This window comes from Coenobita brevimanus, chromosome 61 (assembly GCF_032717465.1).
Source record: "Coenobita brevimanus isolate Jiangsu-jjx chromosome 61, ASM3271746v2, whole genome shotgun sequence".
Lineage (NCBI taxonomy): Eukaryota > Metazoa > Arthropoda > Malacostraca > Decapoda > Coenobitidae > Coenobita > Coenobita brevimanus.
In genome coordinates, this window is record NC_137014.1 from 41,878,112 (window position 1) to 41,894,899 (window position 16,788).

The 16,788-nt window shown below is 39.5% G+C and overlaps 1 protein-coding gene across 1 annotated transcript in view; it reads right to left on the bottom strand.

Annotated features, from left to right (window-relative positions):
• Positions 1-2,505: 2,505 nt before the first annotated feature.
• Sec16 (endoplasmic reticulum export factor secretory 16) overlaps positions 2,506-16,788 on the bottom strand; it is a 201,833-nt gene continuing 187,550 nt past the window's right edge. Inside the window, exon 21 of the mRNA XM_080275457.1 lies at positions 2,506-3,178. Coding sequence (XP_080131583.1) covers positions 2,963-3,178 — 216 coding nt within the window. The 3' untranslated portion in view covers positions 2,506-2,962. The remainder of the gene's footprint in view (positions 3,179-16,788) is intronic.

A 16,788-nucleotide genomic window follows, 5' to 3' on the forward strand; every position in this document is an offset into this window, starting at 1 on the left:
AAAAGAAAGAATTATTCATTACGTTAAAAAAAAAAAAAAAAAAAAAAAAAAAAAAAAAAAATACATTATCTCCCCTCCCTTCAGAAAACTGGTTGCCTCAGGTTTTGGGGGTTAGTTACCTAATTAGTGGTGGACCATTCAATAAACAATACTGTACACATTATTTCAAATTGGTTGTGTAAATATAACAGGCAATAAAGGGAACTACATATACTTTATTAATATATCAATATGTACAGAAAACATATTAAATATCCTCATACCATTCTATGTTTATAACTTACACAACAAATTCATGGGGACCACGTTAACAGGATATATAACAGGGAAGAACAAGGGTGAACAGTGGTCTATGTTTGTCAGTAGGTTTCAACTGTCCATGTGGCTTACTCACAAACTCTTTCCTTTTATCATATTGGCCCACATATACCAATCAATGAACACATGCCAAAACTAAGCTTTCACATCATTCATACAGCAAAATGTGACACACCATTCACTCGTACATTCATTCAAACAACTAACAAAAAGCTCTGAGACTATAAAAGCCGGCTCCACAAACCATATAATTGAAGTCTTGGTAAACATAATAAAGTCAATATATGAATGAGGCATGGGAGGCACCACAAACTTTCAAGTATATAAAATATGCCTCCTCTAATATGTCCCCCCAAATGTAATGTACCACAGTCAAAAAAGCACCTAGTGTTAAATTTTGTGATTGACCCTCCTTAACAGATGGTACTGCCAATGACCATCCCCCAATTCAACTGCACTATATATCTGAATTGATACTTAACTATAAGTAGATTCTCTTAAATTTCAATCTCTTTCTATACAATATACATGCCAGTATGTCACTTACCACAACCTTTATGCCAACTCAAGAGAATTACAATACATTGTATTTCATTATAAGCCCAAGTTGTGTTATAATCATATTATATATTACAAGATTATATGATTCTAAAAAATCCTACATGAGTGCATCTGCCGTTCATCTACATGTGTTCGTACGTATATTTTCACTGCCACTTCCTTCTCATAAGCAGCCACTGGGCTGTGACAAATACTGGAATAAGTAAGTAGCTGCTTTTACACCTGGACTGAACAGTTCCTTCACCACAGAAATGCTCAGGTGATGCACTACTTATGGTATCAGTCCCAAGATGTGTAAAGCCTGCTAAAAACAATACTCCCATAATACCCTACAAAGCAAACTCTTGGCACAGCAGTTCTACCCCCTGGCAAGACACCCTTTACAATGAAGCATAGGAAGGCTCACATTTACACCCTGATATTGCAAAAAGCATTTGGTATCCTAATATACATATATGTATAATCAGCATGTATAAACTCAAATAGTATTGTGTTAACACCAGTACCCAACCTTTCCTTTCAATGTTGACAATACAGTGAGATAATATGAGGTTGCAAATACCAGCATGAGGAACTTGCCTTTATATACTACATTTCTTAAACAATACCAACAAATTTCATTTTGACATTGCACCATACCATCACTTCCCTTATAGCAAAGGCAGTGACAGCCAATATGCTCATTATAAATTTCATAATACTTAGAACACAATATTGCTTTTTCAAACTTTACAGTAACTTGCAGCAAAGAAACTACACAAGCAGAAAACTATTAAAGATTCGCACAACACAGTACCCTTTGCCAGACACAATTTACGAATGTTTCTCTTTCATCAGTCACAGTTCTTGTCAGTTTAGGAGCCTTTTCAACATCTGCTCCTAATATCACACTGCATTATTCCCTGTACGTTATTTGATGCTTTTCAATATACGCATAATTTAAATATACACATATATGGTGATACTGATGTCCCACATGCAGAAATAATCAAGGAAGCGGTATTAGAAAGCCTTCTAAGTTGACAAGAACACAATCCTTGGGTGTTACTGAGGGATATCAACGGCTCGGAAAGAGCATGATAAACCGGCCAACATTGCACACTAGTCTATCATTTACCCAAAGAGTCGTTGCATTATATCACCATTCTACTGCAAATTCCTGTGCATGTATGAAGGATGTGAAACACTCTAGTGCAGTTGTTTTCCTTGTCATCCTGTACTTTCAAAATTCTTTGCACATTCATTTCAGCCATATTATATGTGACATACAATTTTCCACCAACTTCCAGAATTAAACATAAAACCTGCTTTGCCATATGAATTTCACTAAAGGAAGGTTACAATAAATATATGAATATAATCTCAAAGTCTACTGTACAAGCACTCCCCATCACAGTGAAAATACTACCAGCAGTGAAGCTTCCTGGAACACACACTGTCAGATCATGAGAAAAACAAAAAATACTTGCACAGACAAACAGATATACTGATGAAACAGAAAGGAAAGTCAGACAGAACATCTGGGTACATTATACTGAAGCCACTGTACTTTATGATATGGAACAGCAGTATAAAAGCAGCATAATGGAAGGGGGGGGGGGGGGTTCTGACATAAGCAAATCCTGGTATATACAGACAGGTACAGTATCAGATATGCCACGAGAAAGAGAATACAATAATGGCCATAAAATAAGAAACGGATAAAAATCACAAAAACATCTAATACAGTACAGTGGGAGGAAGTAATAAAAGTGTCCCAGACAGCTAAGAAATTGACAAAAGCAAGTATATATCTACACTAACAGTCAACATTCCAGGAAACTTCGAGAGTTCCAGGGCCATATACTTGTCGGCTGAGGCTCCCAAACCCCTCTTCCTTAGTTGTATATTTTGCACATTACACCTTCATTTTCTCTTTTATGTTATTTATGCCATTGTTATATCAACACACACTACATAAATAACACAGAAGAGGTTATAAACATGTCAGGTACAGAAATATGCTTGTAAGAAAAAGGTGTTATAAAAACTTTAAAGCCAATGCGAATACAGGACCTAAAATTAACTCGGCATATCCATGCTACTATCGTTTGCCTGGGTAACCCCCTCCCCTCCTTCCTCTTCTATTATGTGGTCCTGCAGTGCCTGGTCCAGGTCCCAGACCAGGTCCTCCACTTTTGCTAAACTGCATTGGGTTAAAGAACTGTGGTGCACCAGCAGCTCCTGCTGGGGGTGGTGCTCCCATCATGGGGACTGGATTCTGCTCCCCACCATCTCCACCTTCCTCACTCAATGTCCCCTGTGGCAGATAAAGAAGATAAAGAAAGCCACAGTTAGAACAAGTTCTTGAAAAAAGCAAATAAATAAATAATAAATTACTGACAAAAAACTTTTACATGACTACATTTTCTGTTGGGTTAAATTAGGATATAATGTGATTTGATTCGGTTTGTAGCTCATATATATTCACACCTTTAAAAAAAAATACAGAACATATAGTGATCTAAAAAATATATACTGGGAAAAAAAAAAAAAAAAAAAAAAAAAAAAAAAGTTTCTCTATTGAGAATATCTGAAATGTGTTCTTATTTCTTTCTCAAACCTAAAGTAGGCACATGAGTTTTACATGGCAGAGTATTATAACCAAATGTCATAAAAAAAATAATAAACATTGAGTGATAGCGCTTATAGGAAAGGAGCCACAAAGTATGACAGCTACCAAATTGCATTACTTGTATGGTACTAAAAATTAATTCTCTGAACATGACAACACTAATGCAGCACTTGAAAACCAAAAAAAAAAAAAAAAATCATAAACACAAGCAGTAATTTCAAGAACTGAATACAAAACTAAAGTTAATCCATATTTCTTGAACAACCTATTCAAAATAACCCCTTCAATATAATGATACACATTTTTTTTCTTTATAATTCCACAACATTTTGTTTAGCAAAGAAGACACCTCTTGTAGTACAGGTATTAATTACGAAAATTTAACCCATCCAGTCAAAAAAATCAACCCAAAGCTGAATAAAACTATCTCGAATTAGCAAGAACACTGTTAAAAACTACATCACTATACTGAGGGCATTAAGTGTAAATACCTATTTTTAAATGCAGTTATTTTCACCATCCAACACCTGAACACCATAGCCATTGCCAAAATCAAAATTCTGAAGCCAGAATATTACTGTAATTATTATTGATTAATAATACAATCTTAGCCAACATTATACTGCAGTTACCCCAGCCAATGCTCCAATTACCAGCAAACCATCATCGTACATAATTACTTGCCGTTGTTAAGATACAGCCAACACTAAATACCAATAAAATGTTAGTATCCTTGCACAATGATTTAAAATCCATCAACTCTACCATACTGTGAAGTATTCAGCATATACAAAACAGTATTTGGAAAATTCGGACCAAACACGACCAGTCAATCAAAAGGTGCCCCCTCATTTTAAGTCATTTTAATTTATTTCCTTAACATGAAGACATACTTTTTGTTCTCTAACTACCTTAAAACTTTTTTTTTTTTTTTTTTTTTTTTTTCAACTTAATGACCTTAAATCCCCACAAAATCTCACATCTGGCAATCAGGGCAATAAAGTGATAAGATGCCGTTGAATTAATAGATAGTTTCATTTAAAAAACTAGCAATAATACATTATAAAGTTGTTACAAAATCAGAAACTAGTTTCTATTCTTATGATCCCTGAATAATGAGAATCACCTGAAGTTGTATCACTTTACAGCAATTATGTCACAATTCTAAGATACTAAGTGGGGAGTGCTATATATAACTTCAACATATATATACACTGTGCAAGGTTAAAATACTACTACTGGTACTAACAAACTGAAACAACTGAAACAAGAGAAACTTGTCTAATAAAATGACAAATGCTAGCACAGTACCAGAGGAACTAAAATACATGCCTCCGCCGCCGGACCCCCCACCCCGCTATGGAGCCACAGCCCTACCCCCACCCCAGGAGGACACCACGGCGGGCCAGGTGAGTGTGGGACTGGCCCAGAGCAAGACGGGCGCTGGGGTGCCCCTACCTTGAGTTCCTCTTCCCCTCAACCTACCCAACTGTGACGTTGCAGGAATGCGACACTACTTCACGGACGGAGCAGCCCTCACCAGGATCGGGGTGGGACTGCTCCAGATACAGTCCCAGGCAACACTGCGGTAACGGCCACCGTACGTACCATGGAGGGAACAGCCACTGTACATCCCTCAGTTGCTTCCCCCTGCAGCCCAGCGGTAACGGTCACTGTACGTACCGGGGAGGGAACGCCACTGTACATGCCAGGGAGGGAACGGCCACTGTACGTCCCTCATCTGCCTCTTCCTCCTTCGGGAGCAGCGCCACGGTAACGACCACTGTATGTACCGGGGAAGGAACGGCCACTGTATGTCCTTCTGCTGCTGCCCTTAGAGACTGTGGAACCGCAACAACGGCCACTGTACATGTCGGGGAAGGGACGGCCACTGTATGCTTTTCGTCTGGAGTCTCAAGGGTTCTCCTGGAGGGGAAGGCCCCTTGCACGGCTGGCTTACTACCTCTCAGCTGCGTCGAACGCCCTTCTCTCTCTCCCTCCAGGTGTGGTTCCCCGGAGGTGCTGCCATTCCAGGAGTGGTGGTGAGGTCCTGTCCCTGAAGGCCGGGTTCCTGCCCTACGGCCTGCCCCTGGACGATGCCGGCCCCTGACGGATGCCTTGCAGGAGAGGTGCCGCAGCCAGCCCCTGACAGCGCCCCACCCTGTTGGTGACCGCAGCACCAGGCCTCCCAGGGCCAGCCTGCGGACCCCAAGGCAGGACAGCTCAGGCCCCACTTCCCGTCGGCCCTCCGCACAGAGTAAATAGCGGCAGGCCCGACTCCTGACACTGTTCGGTCCCAGTCCCGAGGGCCACTTACCAGGTCGAGGCCCCCAGACGGTAGGGCCCCCCTGAACCCCAGACCGGACATGCGCCCGGGTGGTGACGCCCCCGAGAGCTGTGCTGTGCCTCCTACAGGAGAGCTCTCCCGAGGGTCCCCCTCCCACTCCTGGGCGCCACTTCTATTAACCCCAGGCATAAGCAGTCCAGTGACGACACCTTCCACCTCCCGAGTCGTGTCAAAGACTTCGTGAAAGTGACAGTAAGACAGACACAATACACTAGAAAGTGACAGTCAGTGAATATGAACAGTGAGACAGAACTATACACCAGAAGGTAATGGTCAGTGAATATGAACAGTGAGGCAAAAGTAATATACCAAGATTCCTATCCTATCTGACCCAAGGTGCAGTGTCTATATCTAAGCCCTACGGAACCAAGGAAATGTATCGGTGGTGGCCTGAGACTAACTAAAAACAGTCCATAAAGACAGAACGTGTAAACAGTATCGCCACAGCTAAGTGACATTCCCGCGCACCGTGACTCAGGTACAAACATTGTGCCTATGTGATGTGTATGGTAGTACTGATTAACCTGGCACTTCACTCCATCCATATGTAGCGTACCCTGACATGTGTATTAAAAGGCAATTGTGCACTAACTTTAACACCTATATTATGCCCTTGTGACCTGTCATATATATGTGTATTGAAGAAGGTTGTATACTGACCCTGACATCAATACTGTGCTTATGGACACATTGTGCCAATAGTAGTAACTCTGTCACTTTGCCCCTTCCATATTCAGTGTATCTTTGTTTAAGTATTGTAAGGAGTTTGGATTAAGACTATAGGTGTGTTAAGGTATACTGCTGAGTTTTTATGCCATGTTCCTTTGTGAGTGTTCTACTTCCAGTCTAGAAAGAGGACCCCGCTCAGTCACTGGTGTCTTTAGGACGAGAGGTCGGACTAAAAACACCCAGCACAACAGAAACATATGTGATGGAATACCTAAAAGAATGTGACTTCCACTCAAGATCATACTAATACCTAAGGTCCACCATCAGTTTCTCCATGCTACAGTACAGTACAGAAAAAAAAAAAAAAAAAAAAACAATTTATTACTCTAATTCAAATTTCAACTTAATCATCTAATCTGTATTGTAAGCAAACTCAGCAGATAGAAAAGAGGTTCTATAGAACTTCATTTCAATTCACATCCAAAACAAAAATGGTATCACAACTGCTTCCATCAATGATAAACATACACTGTATTTCATGGCATATAAGACATGCTTTTATCCTGATTTTTTTTTTTTTTTTAAATCAATCCGCTTCTTACAAACAAAAGGTATGAGGTTATGAGAAGAATACACTATAGGCCCCTGTCATCTGCCACTGTACTGACACTAAATGCACTGTTATTAGGTGAGAGAGGCATCTCACTCAGCAGTCACACACACATGATGAGAAGCAGTGTTCCTTGCTTGGATGTCCCCCCCCCCCCTTTTTTTCCCAGAAGGTTGCTTTCCAAATGATACAGTCTTCTGCAACAATCTAGTCAGGTCTCCTAAACCTGAGGTCCCTTTCAGGACCTTAGCCCACATTTTACTTGGTCTACCAGTAGGGGTTGTCCCCTTTGCTATCAGGTCTGCAGAGCACTGCACTGAGTTATTCAATTTTTTCTACATGTAAAAACCCTTTAAGTATACCCATGCACATTACCTCACGATTTCTGTGCTCTTAATAGTCCATACTTCTCTCATTTCCTTAAACCAACAAAATCATCCTATATCCTACTTTAAAAAAAATGGGGGGAGGGAGAGGGAATGAAATTAAGAAAAGGAAAACATGAATGCAGAACTACCAACATGCTCCAAGAAATGGGCCCACATCCTTCACTCACCATTTAGGACTTCTTCAGCTCCACCATACAGGCAAAACATTCCAAACAAATCTTCTTATCAGTACTATTTCCACTGTGCTTATCCTTGACTTTCCCAATTCTCACCAGACAAGTCTCACATTAATATGTAAATGCAGTCACTGACAATCCATCTATCCATCATCCAATCCTACGTTGCCCCACGAGAAGCGTAGGAGCCCGGGGCTAGGCAGTTGGTCCTACAATGTGTCACATTCCTCTTGGACCCATTTCACATGAATACCTTCAGGTCTACTTAGCCAGAAATATCTCTGCACCTGCAACTTTTTGTCCTTGAACCAGGCTCTGCTTCCTTTCTATCATTTTTCATCACAAAAGAGAGAAAAACTGTGAGTTCTTACCTAATTGTATCTTTACAGGAATGAGTCAAGCTCGTACTGTCCCGTGTCTTAAACCATATTTATCGTACATATCCTTAAATTTGTGAACTGTTTTGGCACACACTATTTCATTCGGTAGTGCATTCCATTGATCAATTGCTCTGTTTGGGAAACTGAATTTCCTTACGTCTTTATCACCTCTCCTCATGCAGTTTTTTGCAGTGTCCTCTTGCTGATGCTTCTCCATATGTTAAGTAATCATTGGTCTATTTTCTCCTTCCCTGATATGCACTTATATAGCATTATCATGTCACCTCTTTTCCTTCTCTCCTGTAGTGTTGGTAGATTCAGTTTATTTAGTCTTTCTTCGTAGCTTAGGTCCCTTAAGCTTGGTATCCATCTTGTAGCGGCCCTTTGAACTTTTTCAATCTTGTCTATATGTTTTTTGAGATGAGGACTCCAGACTACTGATGCATAATCCAGGGTTGGTCTAATGAATGATGTTATTATCCTTCTTAGCATGTCTTCATTTATGTATGTGAATGCTATTCTCATATTTGCAAGCAGTGTATACATGTTCCGTACCTTCTCGCTGATGTGGTCAGCCGGAGATAGTCTGTTATTGATAATCACACCTAGGTCCTTCCCTCTTTCTGATGTGTATAGGGTTTTATTTCCTAACTTATAATCCCAATCAGGTCTTTTTCCACTTTTACCAAACTTGATTACATGACACTTGTCCACATTGAATTCCATTTGCCATGTATTACTCCATTCATGAAGTTTATTTAATTCTTCTTGTAGCTCTTTACAAGAGTCTGTGTTAGTAATTCTCCTTTATATTTTTGCATCATCTGCAAACATATTCAGATAGCTCTCATTTCCAGTGTTACTGTTTATATCATTTATATACACTAAAAACATGATTGGTGCCAGGACTGAACCCTGTGATACTCCACTAGTCACTTCTTTCCATGATGAGTAGTTTCCTCTTAGTACTGTTCTCATTTCTCTTTTTATGAGAAAATCTTGCATCCAACAAAACAGTTTGCCTCGAATTCCTCCTTGATGGTACAGTTTCCATAAAAGGCTTTGGTGTGGTACTGTGTCAAAAGCTTTCTTGAAATCTAAATAGATACTGTCCACCCATCTTTCCTGTATTGTGTTTGTTACTCTGTCATAGTAGCTCAACAGATTAGTAACACATGATTTTCCTTTTCTGAAACCAAACTGTCTTTCTGTTATCATACTGTGTTCTTCTAGATGATTTACCCAAGCTTTTCTTATAAGCTTTTCTAATACCTTGCTTACAACACTGGTCAGTGATACTGGTCGGTAGTTGAGTGGATTTTGTCTATTTCCTTTCTTGAATAAGGGGACAATATTTGCTTTTTTCCAAATATCAGGTAGTTTACCTTGACTCAAGGATTTCTTGAAAATTAAAAATAATGGTTTACTTAACTCCTTTGCACATTCTCGTAGTACCCAACATGAAATTTCATCAGGACCACTTGCTTTTCCTCTGTCTAATTTACGTAACTCCTCCTGTATTACTTTTTCTGCTATTTGTATATCTGGTAGTATGTGTGGACATGCATGTTCCACATAGTCCCTCTCAAAATTTTTTTCTTCTGTAAAAAACTAATTGGGAAATTCTTATTTAGTGCTTCACAAATATCTTTCTCTTGTGTATAACTGATTCCCTCGTCCGTAATGGATTGTATTATATCTTTTACTTTGGTTTTGCTTCTGATGTAGCTGTAAAACAGCTTTGGTTGATCACTACTTTTATTTATTATATCCTCCTCAAACTGTTTTTGGGCTTCCCTCCTTATTCTTGTATAATCGTTTCTTGCCTGTTTGTAATTATTATACGCCCTTTCACTATTGTGTCTTCTGTATCTATTCCACAACAAATCTCTTCTTTCTTTTGATTTTTTTACATTCTGTATTGAACCATTTCTGTATTTTCTTATCTGCTTCTTTGTGCTGTGGGATGTACTTCTGGACTCCTATTTCATAAAATTCACAAAATTATTTATATACAGCATTTAAATCTTGTCCTCTAAGCTCATTTTCCCAATCAACTTCTAAGAAATACTTCTTTAGGTCTTGATAATTTCCCTTTTTATAGTTTAGGCTCTTTTTGTAACTTTCATTGCTGTTAACTATGTCATATGCTATCCTGAAGTTGTAATTTAGTACTGCATGATCGCTTTTGCCGAGTGGAGGGCGATATATTAAACTGTCAATATCATTTTCTTGCCTAGTAAATATTAGATCTAGCACTGAAGGTACATCGAGTCCTCTTTTTCTGGTGGTTTCCCTCACATGTTGCGTTAGGAAAAACTCTTGCACGAGATCCAGGAGCTTTTGGTCCCAACAGCTTTCTTGGCTAATTATATCTAGAGTATTCCAATTTATATTTGTATTAAAATCTCCAGTTAGTATAATTCTTTCCGATTTCTCTTCCATTTTATGTAGTAATGATCTTAAACTCTGAACTGTACTCTCTGCCAGGTCCTCATATTCGTCTCTTTCCCATGTGTTTGATCTGGGTGGCATGTACAAATTGGCTACAATTACTTTACCTTCAGATGTGTTGATCTCTACTGCAATCAGTTCTACTTGTGATGGTATATCTAGTTTTATTTCATTGACTTTTAGATTTTTCTTAGTTAATATTATAATTCTTCCTCCTTTTTTTAAATTTGTCTCTTCTCCATATACTGTATTCCTCCAAGTTTAGTATGTCATTGGATATCCTTGGTGTTAATTTTGTCTCAGTTAGGCATATTTTTTGTGGTTCATTTTCTCTGACATAATCATTCATCTCTAGTAATTTAGATACCATTCCATCCACATTTGAGTACATCAACTTTATCATCTTGTTTATATACTTGTCAAGACATGGTTTTACTACCTTCCTCCTTTTTATTCCATCCTGTTTGTGTACCACTTTCGTACCTGCAATCCTATTACTTTGTAAAAAAATTTCTTCTTCTCCTCTTCTGATCATCCCTCATTTTTTGTTTTTGCTTCCTCCCTTTTCTCTTTCAGTAATTCCAGTTCCTCTTGTGTTACGCATCTTTTTATCCATACATTTTTGAACTCCTCTTTTTCCATAAGATTCTTTGCATTTTTTAGTATCTCCTCCACAGTGTTAACACTCTGGAAAGTCACCTTTAGAGGTCTTGTCCTGCTTTTCTCGTATTTCCCTAACCTTTTGTGTTCCTCTATGTCTTTAATACATATTTCCTCTGATACTTCTTTCAGTAAGCTCATTACATTTGCCATCTCCTTTTTCTCTCTTGTGATCTTGTTTTTTACTTCTTCCTCTTCTATACCAGTGATTACTATAGATTTGTTTACATCTACTGAATCTCTGACTACCTTTGGACTGTTTTGGATTATTCTTTTCACTTCCTGTTTAATGCTTTTTTCCTCCACCCTTGTTTCTTTCTTTACTTTCACCATTTTAGCATACGTGGTTTCCATATCATTTTTGTAGCTTTGCACAGCTTCATTCACCTGTGTTATCTTCTCCTCAATATCACTGCTTTGGTCTATCAGACTGCTTACTTGCCTAATTGTCTCTGTGTCATTTTTGAACTCTTCCATAACACTCTCGTGATTGACTACTGTACTTGCCATTTCAGTCATTTTCTTCCTAAGTGTACTCAATTCCACTGTTAGTTCACTGATGGTTGTGTCTTTCTTGTTGGCCTCCCTTCCTAGTTTTTCTATTTCTTCCTTTTGCAAGTGCATCTGCTTCTTTATTTCATCAATTTCATTTTTGAAAGCCATTTCTAGTTTGTGTACACGTTCAACCAGTCTATTGTGAGTCTCCACTTCAACCAGTTCTTGTTAGAAATCAACATTTTGCTTTCTACCTTTATCCCTTTTCTTTTCCAACTTTGCTTGACTAAAGTATGTATCCATTTTGCAATACTAAAAGTACATAGTATGTACTTATATTCCCCGTGCTGCTGTAGTCTAAACAAACCTCAGCTGACTGAGCGCATTCTTTCGTCTTGGTTCTCTTTTCTGTTTGAACAAGTTTTGTTTAAACTTCTTCTTTTTTTTTTCTTTTAATAATGAAAAATCATTTAGTCTAACCTGGTACAGAGCTTGACTCATATAAAGATATTAATTTAGGTAATGCCATTGGCCATGTTGGTTTGGTACGGAGCGCCGACGTCGCACGTCTGCCTCCTTTGACTCCCTCTGTGTGTGTGTGTGTGTGTGTGTGTGTGTTCGTTGGGGGGGTTTATACAATACTATGTTGAGGATACTGAAACACACACTGTTTGACAAAAAGATATATTGCAAACAGTTTCAGCTGATACTGTTCCTTTATTTAGTAGTGGGTCTATATTTCCACTAAGATGGCAACAGTAGTTGCTGAAACTGTATGGATTAAGTCTTTTCATCCACCAGTGTGAATATCTCTATTCTCATCGTTGTCCAAGGCATTGCTACTTTTCAGCCAATACTTCATCTAACTGTACTGTACACGACTGAAAGAAAACAGTTTTAGGAAAGTGACAGTGCTGACTGACTGATTGACTGAATATCCATGAGCCATGCCACAAGGACATTTGGCAACATGGTAGAGGAAAGAAAATTTTTTTTCATTCATTGCCAGATGCCATGTATCCCAAACGGGGTGGCCAAGGGCTTAGAGTTAATTGTTTTACAAGGAGGGGCACTAATCCTCCACCAACCCCACTTGACACGTAGGGATGCCAACAGCATCTGGTGTTCCCTGGCGGTCACCCATCCAAGTATTAACCAGACCCAATGTTGCTTATTTCAAAAGGCAACGAAAACAACAGCAAAGAAATGGACAAAGAAGAACTACAAACTGGAAAGGATGTTAATGTGATGAAAGTCAAAAGAGAGACAAAAGAAAAGGATCGAGATTTATGCAGAACACCACTAAACTGTAGGGGACCTATGAAGGCAAGCCAGATCAGGAAAGGTGTGGCAAAAATCACTAAGCAAATGGCAGTGTAGAAGGATGTGGGAGACCCAGATGTGAGTGACAAAGTGAGCAAATGGGAGAATGATCATTGGAGATAAGGTAACCATGGGTAAGACAGGTATCACCCATCCAAAAACAAGCAAGTGCAGTTTCCCATCACCTGGACCTGTGACCAGGTGAAGAGCATGGAGAGAAATGAGATCACAGAATAGTTTATTTCATGCATCATGTGACCAGAAGGATTACCAAATGTGAAATAACAAGGTTTTAAACACAGGGAAAAGATCCCAAGATGGAAGTGGGTAAGAGGCAGAGACAGGAAGAGAAACAGCAGACCAGGCACCCAGTACAAATGAACAAATTTACATGGACTGAGAATGAAACAGCCACACTTGGATCTTAAGAACTAAAGGATGTGTGTCTGGGTTTGAACAAAGGGCCTGGAGTGCATTAAGGGAATCAGAAAAAAAATAAATAAATAAAGGTGAAAGAAGAGGAGGGTGAGACAAAAATTCAATAGAGGGCAAAGAGGATGGCATAACATTCAGCTGTTAAGACACTGGCAACAGATGGCAACCCATACTGATAAGAAGCAGAGGGAAAAAGAATTGCAAAACCTGCACCTTATGAAATTTTAGACTCATCTGTGTAAACAGGAACTGACTGAGAGTGCGTAGACAGTATTAAGAATGAGGGAGCGAAGCGAGGCAGGTGGAGAGGATGACTTTGAGAAAGAGAAGGTAATGAGCAGATAGAGGGATGTGGTAAAAGCTAGGGGGGAATATAAGCAGGGATGATATGGAAGGATATTAGGACGGGACAAAGAGGAAGACTATGAAGGACTGCCAGCACACACAAAAATGCAATGGACGAGGTCTAGAAGAAAAGGCATCTACAATAGAATAAGGAAGATTAAGAGAGGAAGTTGAAAGAAACTGATGGAGTCTGACACAGGTCCGAAAGGTATAAAAGCAGACAAAGGTGAGGAAGAGAAAGAAAACTATTCTACATAAAAACTAGGTACAGGAGTAGATCTGAAAGCATCAAGCACCAAATGGAGACCAACCAACATGATGGTCTGGATCTAATTGACATAAAACAGATTTGGGGGCTGGAGAATAGATCTGACACCCATAACCCAACTCTGACAAGTGAAGATGAAGTAGCGCAGTACTACCAGCACTTCAAGAAATATGAACTATGGTTAAGAGAAGCTGTAAACATTTTAAAGCAACAACCTGAAGGGAAAAAAGTCTTTCCAACTTCAATGGGAATAAAAAATATGACCTTAAAAGGTAACTGTGGGCTGAGAGGAGAGAATAGTATCATATTATAAAGGGAGGGATCTGGGATAATGCAAGAATGGCTAAAGAATATAGTATGGGACTTAGGAACAGAAAAACAAAAACCATTAGAGTCTGTTACAAATTCACACGAGCGTATTTATAAATTTATGACATTGTACTTTAGTAAGAAAACCACGAATTCTTGTGGAAGTCCCACTGGGCATCACTCAGTTCAACCGTCCTCGTATCCACTCCGATCAGGATGGTTTTCAGAACATTGCTCACTGTTTCACAAGTGATCATTCTTAACCACGACATTAGTGCTTTCACTGAGTGATTTATTGTGAGCCTATATCACTCACTTTCTTTCCGTTGACCGTTGAAGTTAGGCAACGCCCTACTTCCGGCGAACACGGCCATCTCTCGCCCCCTTTCATAGTTTGAAGTCAGTCAGCTTTGAGTCGTCTCGAGGGTAGGACCATTTGTGCCCAGTGTAGAGCAGCACCTCCGTTGTACAGCGAGTTCTTAAATCTCCACCTAGATGGTGAATTGGCGAAGCGGGCTTGGCGAATTGCAGCGTTTGATGTTCATCATGGGCGCCCAGTCTTTTTGTTCAACCCCCCTCCACTGACCAGTATTTCTGTTTGTTTTTCTAGGCTTTAAGTGTATTTAGCTTTTCAATGAACGAGTGAATGTATTCTCCTTGTTATTTTGAATTCATTTTTTGATATTCATATAACATAAATTTATTTCATTGTAATCAATAAATTTACAGTTCTTTTCTTTGAGTTTAATGTAATTAAAATAGTGTTTTATTTCTCCACATTAAGCTTATTTTAGTTGCCGCTCCTAGTTTGCACAAACTCTTTACATTATCCTTAACTGGTACTTAGGCCAGTTCTTTTGTATCAAACTTAAATCCATTGTGCCAGGCAGGAGTTTGCATCAGCAAGAACCTGTTTATTATTATTAGCATTAGTTATTGATTGTCAGGGGTGGAGCTGATAAAAAACAACTATTCATTCATTCATCATGCATCACCCAATCCTACATTGCCCCATGAGGAGTGTAGAAGCCCAGGGCTAGGTAAGTTGGTCCTGACATTTAAGATGAGAGTGACCAGCATCACTCATCCCTGAGTGGCATTACGTGAGCAATAAACCCCAACCACCCCTTGGATATAAACCTTCACTGGCTCAATCTGATTGGAGCGCGGCAATTACCCACTAAATCACCAGGCGCCAAAATCTGGTTATATGGTTACCACCCAGGGTAGTAAATGGTTTCCTGGTGTACAGGAAACCATTAGGCTTGTCACTCAGTGTAAAGTCAACCACAGGCAGAAGGAAGAGGAAAGAATGAAGGAAAGAATGACAGAGGAGGGAGTGTAAAGTTACCTGTAGGCAGAAGGATGAGGAAAGAATGAAGGAAAGAAAGAAAAACAGAAGAGGATGGAAGGAAAGAAGGATGGAGGAGAGGAAAGGGCCGACACCCTAGAGCAGCACTACATCGAATGAGTGGATGGTGAGCGCCTCCACCTACAACTACTGTACAGTTAAACCACCTTGATCGCATTTAAATGGTCCACCAAACTACCACAATAATGAAACCTCACAATAACAAACAAATGAATACTGTAAATGTAATTGGTTCACTTTTTTGCTTAATAATTGAACATTAACTCCTAAACAGACTGGACAGGCTGGACCAACTATGTTTTCGCTATTCTCAATTGTAAACCTTTTTCTCTCACATTTCTCATAACTAGTATGCCAACAATTTTAACAATGAAGTTTTGTCTGTGAATACAAAATTATCTGGCAGTGCTTTACCATTCATAACCAACAATTTCTGTCCCTGCGAATATGACACTTCTCTAAATATTTCTTGTTCTTTTAGTTAAATTTATCCTTCAAGAGTTCAATTAGTCTATCTATCTATCTATCTATTGCCAGACGCCTCAATCCCGTTTGGGGTGGCCACAAACAAATCGCCTCCAAGTCGCCCTGTCCCCTGCCATTTCACTGCCCTGCTCCCAACTCACACCCCCCTCTCTCATATACCTCTCCACCCCATCCTTCCATCTCATCCTCGGCCTCCCCCTCCCTCTTCCCCCCTCCACCTCACTCACATACACTCTCTTCATCAGTCTTTCGCCCTCCATCCTCTCCACATGGCCAAACCACCTCAGTGTGTTCCTCATAACACTTCCTATCACATCCACATCCACACCACAACGCTCCTTTATATCCTCATTCGTCAGCCTGTCTCTCCACGTGACTCCACAGGCTCCTCTTAAATAACTCATTTCCACTGCTCTCACTCTTGACTTGTGTCCTTCCAACAATGTCCAAGCTTCACTTCCGTACGTTAGAGTTGGTATCTCAATACTGTCATGTAGTAACTTTTTCACTTCCATGCTCACTTCCCTGTTTCTTATCACTGCTTTCAAGGAACCATCAACCTTTCTTCCCTGCTGTA